The sequence below is a fragment of the Nanorana parkeri genome, unplaced genomic scaffold, assembly GCF_000935625.1.
Source record: "Nanorana parkeri isolate BGI_ZX_2015 unplaced genomic scaffold, ASM93562v1 scaffold294, whole genome shotgun sequence".
In the NCBI taxonomy this organism is placed as follows: domain Eukaryota; kingdom Metazoa; phylum Chordata; class Amphibia; order Anura; family Dicroglossidae; genus Nanorana; species Nanorana parkeri.
In genome coordinates, this window is record NW_017306562.1 from 1,387,854 (window position 1) to 1,402,311 (window position 14,458).

At 45.3% G+C, this 14,458-nt stretch overlaps 1 protein-coding gene across 1 annotated transcript in view; it reads left to right on the forward strand.

Annotated features, from left to right (window-relative positions):
- Positions 1 to 4,279: 4,279 nt before the first annotated feature.
- Positions 4,280 to 14,458, forward strand: part of LOC108787954 (protein ABHD15-like) — a 34,268-nt gene continuing 24,089 nt past the window's right edge. Inside the window, exon 1 of the mRNA XM_018557652.1 lies at positions 4,280 to 4,747. Coding sequence (XP_018413154.1) covers positions 4,280 to 4,747 — 468 coding nt within the window. The remainder of the gene's footprint in view (positions 4,748 to 14,458) is intronic.

Genomic DNA, 14,458 nt, shown 5'->3' on the forward strand with positions numbered 1-14,458 from the left:
CCTGATCATGTGTGGCTGTATCAGAGATCACATGATTGGGGCCCATCTCCATGTCCCTTTGTATAGTTTAAGGGGGTGGGCGGCAAGGGGTTAAAGTAACTCTATTGCCTTTATGAACAGTAAAAGAAACAAAAAGCCGCCAGGATCATTTTCAGCATCCAACACATTTTCATATCTTTTGGACTTCAGGTCTTCTGCCACACAGTGTGGTTAATTCCGCTGGTCAATATGTCACTACAGGGCATAGTACTGATGAAGGGGCTAGCAGAAGGAACCATAGCTTGCAACAGGAAGACCTGCAAGAGAGTGAAGAATTGAGGAACAGGCGGCAGGATGGATAAGAATGAACAGTCTACCTTTCCAGAGGCAACTTCTTCCACCTTGCTATCTGCCAGCCCACTGATGTCATCATGGCTGATCTTGAACATGCACCATACCCAGGCCACCGAGGCCCGGCCTCGGGGCGGCACGTAGCAGAGGGACAGCAGCGCCGTGGAATCCCCCTGACGCCCGGAACATGTAGTTCCGGGCTCCGGGCGGTAAGTGGGGAATCCGGCCGTTCGTTTACAAGTGATTGCGGCGATGTCGCCGCGATCACTTGTAATATGTATGGACTCCGTACTCCCCCGGCCGCCGAATCTCTCTCCTGTCCCTGCCGCCGATCGGCAGGGTTAAAACTAACCCTGCCGCTCCGTGTACACAGAGAGAGGGGAGAGCTGTGCTCTTCCCCTCTCACCAGTCACAGGACTTCCAGCACAGTACTGTGCTGGAGCTCCTGTATTGGAGGTGTAATGCGGAACCTGGCCTTGGGGCGGCAGGGCGAGAAAATCCGGCCCTGGCCATACCAGATCTGACGCTCGTGTCTACAACAGGGGTGGGCAACCTCGGCCCTTCAGCTGTACTTTAACCACAAATCCCATTATCCCTCTACCTCTGGGAGTCATGCCTGTGGCTGTCCGAGTCTTGCAATTTATCATGGGACTTGTACTTCCACGACAGCTGGAGGGCCAGAGTTGCCCACCCTGGTCAATAACATGCCACCCCAGATCACTGTATGGCACATGCATGAGAACAGATGAGATCTCCCTGGAAGGAACTGGTGATGTAGCCTTCTCAGAGTGAGCCTGTGAGGCCAGGGCTATGTCACCAGTGCCTCATGAAAACCAGGAAGTACAAAATAAAATGTAAGTTTACCAAAAATATTTTGTTTGTGACAAGACTTTATGACATTTCTGGATGGGCATGCAGTGCTGCGTGTGCCGCGTATTTTGGTGTTTTGAGTGAAGGGATAAAGGTTCGCTTTAAAGGAGAACTATGAGGTGAGTGCTTTTCACTCACCTCATAGTTCTAGCGGACCTGTGACAATGAGACTGTCACAGGTCGGCTCAGTAGATCGGGAGGTGAGTGAACACATACCGGCGTTCGCTCATCTCTCGATCCTGTCACGGTTCTCTGTCGTAACAGGGGAGGGGCTTGATTCCCCCCTCCCCGCTCCGATCCACCAGCGCTGACTGGTGGATCGGACGGGGGTGGGGGCGGGTACAGCTGGCTCTGCCTCTAGATAGGCAGAGCCAGCTGTCAGTCACGCAGCTGGGCGGATCCCGGCACAATTGTCGGGATCCGCTTCAGCTGCGGCGTCTCAGTATACCGCTAGCTACAGCTCGCGGTATACTGAGCCTAGGGTGACGCTAGTTTGTGTCCTCCCGTTACCCTAAGGAGAACTATGGTGAAAAGACTTAACCCCATAGTTCTCCTTTAAGACAAATGCTCCCCCTGCAGTTTAGAGTCACATAAACCACTTGCTGACCGGGTTTTTAAACCCCTCTTCCTGTCCAAGCCGTTTTTCAGAATTCAGCGCTGAGGTACTTTGACTGACATTTATTCCGTCACGTAAAGCCGTACCAAAGTGAATTTTATATTATTTTTTGGGAACAGATAGAGCTTCCTTTTGGTGGTAATTAATCATCACTGGGGTTTTTATTTTTTACAATATAAAGAAAAAAGTACTGAATATTTTTGGGGGAAAAACAAACAGTTTTTCCTTATATTATGAATTATTTTTTTGGTAAAATATAAAATAAGGGGTCACGTCGGGTGAATAGACCCCAAACATGTCAAGCCTTCAAATTGTGGGTGCCTGCGAAATTGAAAAAATACTATCATACATAAAATTGGCCATAGGTGATGCTTTAAAAGCTTTTACTGCTCATCAATTTAGTGTTAACAGTGATTAATGGCCCTAGAAATATTACTTACACTCCGACGTTTGAGGTGCTATGTAACATATGTGGCGCAGTTGTCGTTTTTATATGTAGGCGCACCCGATGCATATTTGTATTTGACATTTTTTTTGTGTTTTTGTTTGTGACTTTTTTTAACACTTTTTTACAATTGCACTTTATCGCTCTCACATATGGGGACAACAAGCTCCCTATGTGATAGCACAGACACAGTGACAGGTCCTCTTTATGGAGACATCAAGTGTCTATTAGAGATTGATGAAGCACAGACCTGCTTCACAAGCTTCTTCTCCGGCTGCAGCAGCCAGAGAAATGACAGGCTGAAAGTGGAAGTGATTCAGTGATCTAACACCCCATTCACACTGAGCGGTTTATTGCGCGATTTCTGCTGCGAAATCGCACATATTTCTGCGCAATATCGCTCTTTGTAGCTTGTCCAATGCATTTCAATGGAGCTGTTCACATCTCACAGCTCAATGTCACCTGTAGCTCGTCGCTGTAGCCTGTCGCTCGTACATGACCCTTTTTTGCGCGGATGTCACGCGATTTGGCTCCAATAGACTCTATAGTGTCACGCAAAATCGCGCATTACTGGCGATATTGCGCGACTTCGTAGCGCGATATTGCGCTACAGAAGGGTCACTTTTGCACTGCAAAATGGAAGGAAAGAATTATGTCACATCAAGATCGCTGTTGATTGGTTATAGCCCAATGTAGCAGCGGTGAAGTCCCGCCCAAAAAACCTGCTATGTAGCGCGATAAAATGTGCATTGTCGCTCAATATCGTGCAATGTACCTCAAAGCCGTTCAGCACAAAATCGCGTGGAAAAACACGCAATAATCATGTCGCTCAGTGTGAATGGGGCCTAAAGGAAGTCAAGAGGTGGAAGTGTGCTGATCTCCCTCCGATCTCAATGCAGAGACCTGCTGTGTCAGTCCTGGGCCCGCACGGAGGACAGTAGAGCCCGGGATAGACGACGGCTGGGGTCTGCACACACTCACGCACCACACATACGCTGCTTGCGACGAAGGGGGTGCAAACGGGAGCAGGAAAGGACATATAACTATACTGGCCGGATGGCAGGCTGTTACTAGTTCCAAACATTTAAAAAAGGATTCCATGCAAAGAAAAGTATTAATACTGCCGCCACCTGTGCCGCCCATCTCCTCTGTTTTGCAATACTTCACTGGCTGAAAAATCTTCTGCATCCAACATATGTGTTGGTGTGATTTCATCAGCATCTGAAATGGCTTAAAAATATTTTGATTTTAATACCACTTTAAAGTGCATGTAAACTCCAATAATGTGACAGTCTGCAGGAACCAGCACGTTGCACCCACAAACCACTGATTGCACTTGCAATGCTTTACTGGTTCCAATACAAAAAAAGTAACAGATGCACATGTTTTCTTTTCTGAAGATGTGTGCATTTCTGATTGTTTGTAGAAGTTGGACTCTGCCTAAAGTCTTGTCATCTGATGCCATGTCTGCGCTCTGTGCATGTTTGCACTCTTGTGTGTTTATCTTCCTCTCCAGCACCGGGGAGTGACCACAATAATAGGCTGTGAAGACACCGCCGCCCACTGATCAGAGCACACACACAGCATTGCCTGAGCCGCCTGTACACCGAGCTCCTCCGACATGTGACAGCGGCACTTGCACTGACAGCACGGATCGAGTCCCGGCGCCTGCACTGACAGCACGCAACACAATCCTGGCAGCACAGACCGAGCCCCGGGAGCAGCACCTGCACTGACAGCACATATCACATCCTGGCAGCACAGATCGAGTCCCGGGAGCAGCGCCTGCACTGACATCCTGGCAGCACAGATCGAGTCCCGGGAGCAGCACCTGCACTGACAGCACATGTCACATCCTGGCAGCACAGATCAATTCCTGGTGGCAGAACCTGCACTGACATCCTGGTAGCACAGATCGAGTCCCGGGAGCAGCACCTGCACTGGCAGCACAGATCGAGTGGTGTCAGCACACACCGAGCCCCGCTTGCTGTCCCAGCTGAGCTGTGCCTCCCTCTGCAATGCTAGAATGGGCTGCCTCTGTAGGCACTACTCTCTTCTCTCTCTTCCTCTTGGTCTTGTGGTCCTATAAAAAGCGATTCAGTCTTCATTTCCCGGCAGCTGCCTCCGCAAAGCCCGTAGACGAGGAGGAGCAGCGGGAGGACTACAAGCTGATCTGTAAGCCTTCTGCTCTGGCCAACTACCTGCTGAGACAGTGCCGGACTTTTTGCGGCTTTTCCAATGTCTCCTGGCCGTGGAGGACTTTCCCCAGCCTGCAGACCATGGTGTCCTTGCTGGGACCCGTGGATAAAGGGGTGCACTTTGTCAGGGAGTACCTGCAGTTGCCTGATGATGGCTTGGTTGCTCTGGATTGGGCTGTAAAGCCTGGACACCATCAGAGGAGGAGGAGGACATCCAGCAACTCTACAGTGCCCATCCTCCTGGTCATCCCTAACTCCTTTGGCAAGATCACTAGGAATACCAGCAAGGTAGGAGAGATGACATATATGCCAAGTCCTCATTCACACCTGAGCGTTCTGCGAACGGGCACAAAAAATGCGCGCTTTGGCGTGCGTTCACAAAATATGTTAAAGAAATTAAAACGCACTTGCTGTGCCAATCCCCTTAATGCGGCCAGGCAAAGGCATGGTTCCCCTCCCCCCATTCACACCTAGGCGTTTTTTCAAGTGACAAAATGCTCAGTACACAAATTCCCATTAATCGCAATGGCCCCTAATTACACCTGAGTGTTTTTTTTTTCACAAGCTGCAAAGCACCTGTTGCTGCAAAAAGTTCCTGAGCTTCTTTGAGTCAGTTTGCAACGCTTTTGGCCCCATAGACTTCAATGGAAGTGTCTGTAAAACGTGCAACACAATCGTTTTGCATGTTCCTGTGTGCATCTTTTGTGCATTTTACGCGCATTGTCCATTTACCACAATGTCTTTCTCTGCCAGCTAAGATGGGCGTTAGGCACGCGTAAAAAATGTGCAAAAATATGCTAGCTGAAAACACCCGCTGACGCCTAGGTGTGAATGCAGGTTAAGCACGTACAAACGCAGAGGACACCCCACAGATTTAGCTACATGCACTATTTTTCCATGTTTGTTGCACGTGCAGGAACCCATTGAAAGCAACGGGGACGCGCAGGAACAAAATGCGCCAAAGGCAATGCACGTTCCCAGTGTACCTAGGTGTGACTAGGGACTGAATGTTTGAGCCCGGTTCGTTCAGCATTGGACAGACTGGCTCCTGAATTCCATATTGATTTTTCCACCTCTGGCTCAGTGTGAAGATCCCTTCTAGTTTCAGTGGTGCCCCTTCACACCGCAGCGTTGTGTTACCTGTTGTTTGATGCTCAGAAAAGGACAGGAGCTTGTTTTTAAGGAGAAGCTCAATACGAGCACCTGAAAAACACACCAAAAATTCAAACCACCTGAAAATGCTGAAGTGTGAAAAAGGGCCAAGGCTCCATTCATATATTGCGTTTGCGTTTTCTGAGCGGAACACCGCACGGCAACATGAACGCTAAAATCTTTCATCCGCACGAATTTAGCTAGTTTGTGGCTATATAATAAAGTGGCAAACGTGCGGCATCCATCAAGAAATCGCGCTTGGACTATTTTGTGGGCTGCCTCAAAAGTCTGAACAATGCACATTAAAGTGCATTGTTTGTTCTGTTTAGAGCGGCTCCGTGCGTATTCGTCTGGTCGAATATGCACGGACAACCGCTCCTGTGTGAATGGAGCCTATGGCTGCATTCACACATAGCATTTGCGGCTCCCGCACGGTTTTCCGTGCGGAAGACCATGCTGCCCAAAAACGCTAATATTTTTATTATAGCCGCGAACATGCAGAATTTGCCGGATTATCGTACTTGGACTATTTCGGAACCGTGCAGCCCCCGCAATGGTCTGAACGATGCACATTGAAGTGCATTGAATTCCCTGTGTAGAGGGGGTCCTTGTGTGTCCGTACAGCCAAATACACGCGGACAGCCGCTCAGGTGTGAATAAAGCCTTCAAAGCCAAAAATCTGTTTCGTTGTGGATACATTGGGGAATATTTAGAGTACATCTAAAAACAAAACTTGTTTGTTTTTGGATAGAGCAGGGAAGGGTTAAAACCACTCTAATGTTTTTTTTGCCATCTGTGTTCCATTAAGTAGATTTGCCATCATTTCCTGTCCTGTAGCAGACTCAACAGGAAGTGAGAGGATATCTTTCCAATATAAGGGAAATTTCCTCTGTCAAGTATCTTTATGGGAAGATGAGAAGTTTTGGATTCACCTTCACTCTCATTCCCGGTTACCTTGGCGATCATAACAATTAGGCCTCATGCACATGGACTGCCAAGATGCCCTTTTTAGATCTGTATGGCTTTTTTTTTTCTTTCTTTCTATAATAGCCAATGTGTCCACGCTCATAGTATTGTAGTATTTAGATCTGTAATCTGGAGCTGCTTTCAGGGACGTTAAAAAAAAAAATCAGGAGTGGACAAGTCCGGCCCGTTTTTCCACTACACGGCAATACCACTCGCATTATTGCGCTGCCAAGTGTTGCGCTGCAATGCAAACACAGCGGGAGGTACATTGTAGTGCCATTGAGAACCAATAGCAGCGCAACACAGCATTGTGCATAGTGTGTGGTACTGCCTGCTCCGTTATAGCATGCACTAAACACACAAATCCCACGCATTTATTGCGTAAGTGATCATTTTTGTCTAGGTGTTAAATAAAAAATGTATACTCTCCCAAATCGGTGAGCCAGTTAGCTGTCACAGTGCTCCCTTCAACCTGTCTCCTCCGCTGTCGTGATGGTATGTCCTTCGGCATCCTTATGTCCTATACACACTGTATACAACATGATGACTCAGGGACCTTAGACTGCTGCAGCGGAGGGGAAAAGAGGCTGGAAGGACTGGTCTAAGAGCAAGCCGTCTCTAAGGATCGTGTGAGTATAACTTTTTTTGTTGAGCACTTAAAGGAGAACTATGAGGAGTGCTTTTCACTCACGTCATAGTTCTAGCTGACCTGTGACAATGAGACTGTCACAGGTCGGCTCAGTAGATCGGGAGGTGAGCGAACGCATACCGGCGTTCGCTCACCTCTCGATCCAGTCACGGCTCTCTGCCGTGACAGGGGAGGGGCTGGATTCCCCTGCTCCGATCCACCAGCGCTGACTGGCGGATTGGACGGGGGAGGGGGCGGGTACAGCTGGCTCTGCCTCTAGATAGGCAGAGCCAGCTGTCAATCACGCAGCTGTGCGGATCCAGACATAACTGTCGCGATCCGCTTCAGCTGCGGCGTCTCAGTATACCCCGAGCAGCAGCAGTATACTGAGCTTAGGGTGACGGGAGGACGCTAGTTTGTGTCCTCCCGTTACCCTAAGGAGAACTATGGGGAAAAGCCTTAACCCCATAGTTTTCCTTTTTAACTCTTGCAATGTGGGGGGTAGGATGGGGGTAACCACAGGGGTAGCACCACTGCCAGGGGTAAGAACAGTTTTGCCTGGAGTTCTGCTTTAATCATCATACAGCTTGATTTATCCGTTGTCAAATGGGTCAATTTTCTGAATACTGTGTTAGTTGGCCCCCAGTCACTTGTAAAGTGCGACACTGCGCATCAGGTATATGCGTGTTTGTGATGCATAGGGTGACCCATTCATTTTAATGTGCCACCCTATGTGCAACCAATGTGGCAAAGAAGCTCATGGACCTTTTTGAAATTTGTGCATCTGTTGTGCACCTACAGGTGAAACTGGAATAATTAGAATATCGTGCAAAGTTCATTTATTTCACTAATGCAACTTAAAAGGTGAAACTAATATATGAGAGAGACTCATTACATGCAAAGCAAGATAATTCAAGCCGTGATTTGTCATAATTGTGATGATTATGGCTTACAGCTCATGAAAACCCCAAGAACCCCAAATCCATATTGATTACATGCAATCAATAAAACGAGGATTGTACATAGAACAATATCGGACCTCTGAAAAGTACAAGCATGCATATGTACTCAGTACTTGGTTTGGGCCCCTTTTGCAGCATTTACTGCAATTACTTTTGCACAATATTCTAATTATTCGAGTTTCACCTGTATGTGCATCTTGCTTGGCACATTTTGGGTGTCGTTAACAATGAATGGCACCGCAAGTGTGACATGATGTTTTGCACATTTCATGAACACACACAAAATCGCAGGATTTTTCACGCACGACACTAGCGTGAATGGGGGCTTAGATGAGTGTTCTGGAAATGTATTGCAGCTCTCTCTGACGTGTGCACGACTATAGGAGAAATTGTAGGCATGCAAAGGTGTCCATGAATGTATGGTTACTATGGTATGTGCGAGTGATTTCTCCTGACGCTTATTGACATGTACGATGGACACATTGTTACTTCTGCGTGTCTGAAAAGGGAAGCTGCAATCTTTTCATTCCTCTGTGACCCAGAATGATGGCCATGTAATATCTCTATTATATTTTTCTATAGCTGTGTATCACCTTGTAGCATTCTAAAAACACTTTTTTTTTAAAATGTTTTTTTAGCTTTTGTTATGCTGCGTTTTTAGCGCAGAAAAGAGCAGCAAATTGCGATACAATGTGTATAAATCAGAGGTGGGCAAATTATTATGGAATTCAGGAGCCAGTCTGTCCAATCCAAGATTATTATTATTATATTTTTGAAGGATCCAGTTCCTTTGATGACAACTAGGGAGAGCCTCAAAATTTAGGCGGCGGCTGTAATTTTTAGGGAGCATTGGTGACCTGATTCCTGGGATTTGTCCAACTCTGGTTTATTACTATAATTAAAATCCAGGCTTAACCCTTTTGCAGCCACTGGTCACGAAACCTAAAGCTGGCCATACACCTATAGATTATCTGCAGATTTTCTATGGTCAGATGGAAAAAGTGCCACAGATCCATCTACGCTAAGCTGTGTGGATGGAGGAATCTCCCACGAGGCCAAGCTTCAGTTTCTTGCTAGTCGTCCCTGCTGGCTCTCCAAATACCTGAACAATGCCTACATCCAATCAGATTGTTCAGGTATTTTGAGAACCAGCGGGGCCGACTAGCAAGAAACTGAAGCTTGGCCTAGTGGGAGATTCCTCCATCCACACAGTTTAGCATAGATGGAGGAATCTGTTGCACTTTTCCATCTGACAACAGGCTGATAGAAAACAAATCTATAGGTGTATGGCCAGCTTTAGATATCCAGACCAATTCTAGCAGTGCCAGTATGTGTCGGTTACATTGACTACTAGGCTGGCCATATGTTGTTCAGGTTTGATTGAATAAAATCAGCGTTTGTTAAATGGATTGGTGGCGACTGAGCCACACTCTGGTCAAATAGCAGCTGAGTCAGCAGTACTTGGCCGAAATGTGACCAGTGCATGGTTCACACCTAAATTTTTAGGTACAATTTGGTATTCCTGCATCAGGAACTTGCGATTTCCTGCAGCAGGAATCCCTAATCTGCCGTTTACAAGAGGCAGCAATCACCCGTTCAAGTTCAGGTAACATTTGAAAGCCGCAGAACGCTGGCACACCACATGTAATCATATGTGATACGATTACAAACGGTTAGCAATCAATCACTATCCCAGGATGCACGATAGATGCCAGCTTTGTACTGCTTTTAAATGGGGCCGCTGTTATCCGATCATTAACTTGAACATGTAAATGGCTGCCGCTTGTAAACGGCAAATAAGGGATTCCTGCTGCAGGAAATCGCATGTTCCTGATGCAGGAATACCAAATGGCACCTAAAGTGTAGATGTGAATGTAGTCTTAAGGTGCCCATACACCTGCCGATAATCACGGGTGATCCCGTGATCGTACGATAATCGGCAGGTATATGGGCAGCGTGCGACCGCTTCTACTGTAAGGTCGTACGACTTTCGTCTTCCAAGCACGCTGGAAAACCTGCCGAAAATCGTACTATTTTTGGCGGGTTGGTGGCGTGGTCGGAAGAGGCAAGCGCACACTGCCCGCTCAGCACTGCAATCATCGGAAGCCCGCCCCTCAGCGGAGAGGGCTTGCGATTATGGCAAGTACGATCTGCCTGTCCAAGATGGGCAGATCGTACGAAATTTTAATGACCTTACAACCCTCGCACAACAAAAGTCGTGTGATGGTTGTAAGGTGTATGGCCAGCTTAACTCTATGACTAAATTGGCAGCAGGGTCTGGGAACTAAGAATGCACACAGATGCACATTCCTAGTTCTCTGCTGCGATGTTAAGGAATATTCTCAAGGAAAAGGCATATCGCAGTCACAAAGTGGTTGAGTGGTGATATTTCTCTAATGAAGCTGGAAAATAGAGAAACACTCAGCCAAACATGTTGTTAAAGTGACTTCTATGACCTTCTCCCTTTGAAGTAAACCTGGAACCCATGGAACTCTACACTGTGACCTCATTTGAAAAGGTAAACTGCAGTGTGCCTTAACTTATAGCAGCTAAACAGAACTCCTTTTTGGGCTCATGTACCCGGGCGCATATACCGGCATATTGGCATACAGTGTGAAATACACTGCACTTCAGAGCCCAAGCTGCTGCGTTTTTCTGTCCATAGCAATATATGGACAGAGAACACTGTAAGCAGTTTATATGTGCATAAACATGACATTTCCGAGTTCAAAAAATTAAACCAATGCACATGTAAACTCTGGTAGCAGCATTATGTGCAGCATTTTATATCTGTACATTAAAAAAAAGCAGCAGGGGATGGCCTATTTTTATGCTGTATGCCTATACGTCTGTGTTTGTGTACACAAGCTGTCTTTAGGCTGAAACACACTTTTGTTATGTGGCACATTGTAGTAACGCATGCATTACATTATCGCACATTATACGTGTTAGCACGTTGCAGCACCATTTATTCTGAATGGCTCCCTGACACACTAAGACAACGCAGCTCCAATGCATATTGGTTACCACAATGCATGATAAGGCACTATCATGTGGTGTGCTGCATTAGAAAAATGCATGTTTCGGTCTGTCCTTGTGTGATGGCAGCTCATTCAAAATGAATTGGCCACCTTAATGCAACATGTTAAAACATAAAACAACGCACGTTAATGCAAAGAATAGGAAAGGAGAAGTGTGATGGGCCCTTCTCTGCTGTGAAAAAAGGGCATTATGGGTGTGCTCATCCTGTTTCATTCACAGATTTCTGCAGTGCACCTGTCCACCTTTTTCCTCTTTTTTTTGCCAGTATTTGGGAACACATGGTATTGATGTAGGAGATCTCTTTTCAAAACTTCCTTATTGTGTTCTTGCTGATGTATCTGACATATAGAAAGCCAGGATTCAGACTGGATTTCTGTATATCTAACATAGGCTATGGTCTAGCACAACAGGGCAGCCTGAGGAGGCACAAAGCCGCTCGCACAGCATGTTGCTGACTGCCAATGATTCATTTACGTGTATAACAAAAGATGCCACCCTGCCTGTCAGTGCCATACAGCTGGGTCCTCCTTGTTCCTGCACAGTTTGTGCACATTGTATGGTGGAATATTGTATTGTGTATAGTTTACCCGCTCTTCATCCATACACCTAGAAATGGACTGGCAGCTATTCTTGTAGTCATTGGTTTAAGATTCTGGTACCCAACCTGCGGCCCGAGGGGCACTATTTCTTCCTCTAAGAACAGCGATGGGACTCTTTGCCTCCTACTGGCACCAACGATGGGCACTTTTTCTTCTACTGAAAACAATGATGGGGCAATATTAGTTCTACTGATAATGATGAAGTACTATTGCTTCTATTGACACCAGCGATGGGGCACTGTTCCTCCTACTGACGCCCAACGATGGGGCACTGTTCCTCCTACTGACGCCCAACGATGGGGCACTGTTCCTCCTACTGACGCCCAACGATGGGGCAATATTAGTTTTACTGATAATAATGGGTACAATTACTTCTATTGACACCAGCAATGGGGCACTATTTCTTCATAGGCAATTTTTTTAAATCCCACTGGTCACCAACACTGTGGTTCTTCTTTACACCCAATGACCATAGTCTGTATAACCAGACCCCCCACTGAAGGACAGTGAACCGGCAAATAAGGCAAAGGTTTGAGAACCTTTCCCTTAGTGGAATGCAGCCAAAAGTCACATTGTTGTTGGATGTGCTTCCTCATCTATCCCTAGTGTACCCGAGGGCGTACTAAAGGGCGGGGGTTAATTGTGCACAGAACACATTAGCCAACTATTAAGATAATAAGCAGCTGTTCAAGACTTGCATCATGGTGGCATTAACACTGCTTTATTATTCATATTAAACATAGTAGTTAAGTATTGCTAAGTATTATTTTGTGTTCTGTAATTAGTAATAAAATAATGAGTGTGGCCTAAAATGAGAACATTCAAGGTTTAGGATAACTCCGCACATCTAAACTCAAGACGAGCATAGAATCTACACAACCTGTCAAGTTTCCAGTCTGTGATACTAATCCAGTAGCTTGTTACAAGGTTAAGTTGAACCAGAGTCTCTGGCTATAAGTGTTTAGAAAAAACAACAACTTGCAGTTCTTTTTACATGCAAATAATGTCTGTCATCAGTATCCAGCTCACATATTTGTTTAAAGATGACCTGTCATCATTTCATGAGAAACGCTTGTACGTTTTAAAAGTAAATACTTAAGCTCTGTAGAATTAACCATTCCAGTCTGTTTGAATCTGAAAAGAGACGTTGGGCTAAATGAAAACACTATAAAACTGGGCTTTGCCCGCGATAACCAATCAGCTGTTTTATTTTGCATTTTAAACTCCACTACAGAAATGACAGTTGGAAGCTGATCGGTTGTTGTGGGCTATCTATTGACATGCTTATCTGACCTGAATGCGGGACGATTGTTGAAAGAGCAATTTAGGTCCCAGCAAAAGACAAAACAGATGGATGGAGACCTATGGGTTTTGAAAACAAGAAACCAAAAATACACTTTATATCCAAACTTTTTGCTTTTTCCTTTTAAAAAGACTTTATATACAATATTAGTTTTACTGATAATAATGGGTACAATTACTTCTATTGACACCAGCAATGGGGCACTATTTCTTCATAGGCAATTTTTTTAAATCCCACTGGTCACCAACACTGTGGTTCTTCTTTACACCCAATGACCATAGTCTGTATAACCAGACCCCCCACTGAAGGACAGTGAACCGGCAAATAAGGCAAAGGTTTGAGAACCTTTCCCTTAGTGGAATGCAGCCAAAAGTCACATTGTTGTTGGATGTGCTTCCTCATCTATCCCTAGTGTACCCGAGGGCGTACTAAAGGGCGGGGGTTAATTGTGCACAGAACACATTAGCCAACTATTAAGATAATAAGCAGCTGTTCAAGACTTGCATCATGGTGGCATTAACACTGCTTTATTATTCATATTAAACATAGTAGTTAAGTATTGCTAAGTATTATTTTGTGTTCTGTAATTAGTAATAAAATAATGAGTGTGGCCTAAAATGAGAACATTCAAGGTTTAGGATAACTCCGCACATCTAAACTCAAGACGAGCATAGAATCTACACAACCTGTCAAGTTTCCAGTCTGTGATACTAATCCAGTAGCTTGTTACAAGGTTAAGTTGAACCAGAGTCTCTGGCTATAAGTGTTTAGAAAAAACAACAACTTGCAGTTCTTTTTACATGCAAATAATGTCTGTCATCAGTATCCAGCTCACATATTTGTTTAAAGATGACCTGTCATCATTTCATGAGAAACGCTTGTACGTTTTAAAAGTAAATACTTAAGCTCTGTAGAATTAACCATTCCAGTCTGTTTGAATCTGAAAAGAGACGTTGGGCTAAATGAAAACACTATAAAACTGGGCTTTGCCCGCGATAACCAATCAGCTGTTTTATTTTGCATTTTAAACTCCACTACAGAAATGACAGTTGGAAGCTGATCGGTTGTTGTGGGCTATCTATTGACATGCTTATCTGACCTGAATGCGGGACGATTGTTGAAAGAGCAATTTAGGTCCCAGCAAAAGACAAAACAGATGGATGGAGACCTATGGGTTTTGAAAACAAGAAACCAAAAATACACTTTATATCCAAACTTTTTGCTTTTTCCTTTTAAAAAGACTTTATATGATTTGTTTTAATTCTTAACATCTGGGAAAAGCCTTTCACGTAAATGACTACAGGGCAAGAATGTGCACAAAGGTGTCAGCTGAGTTGGACATCACAG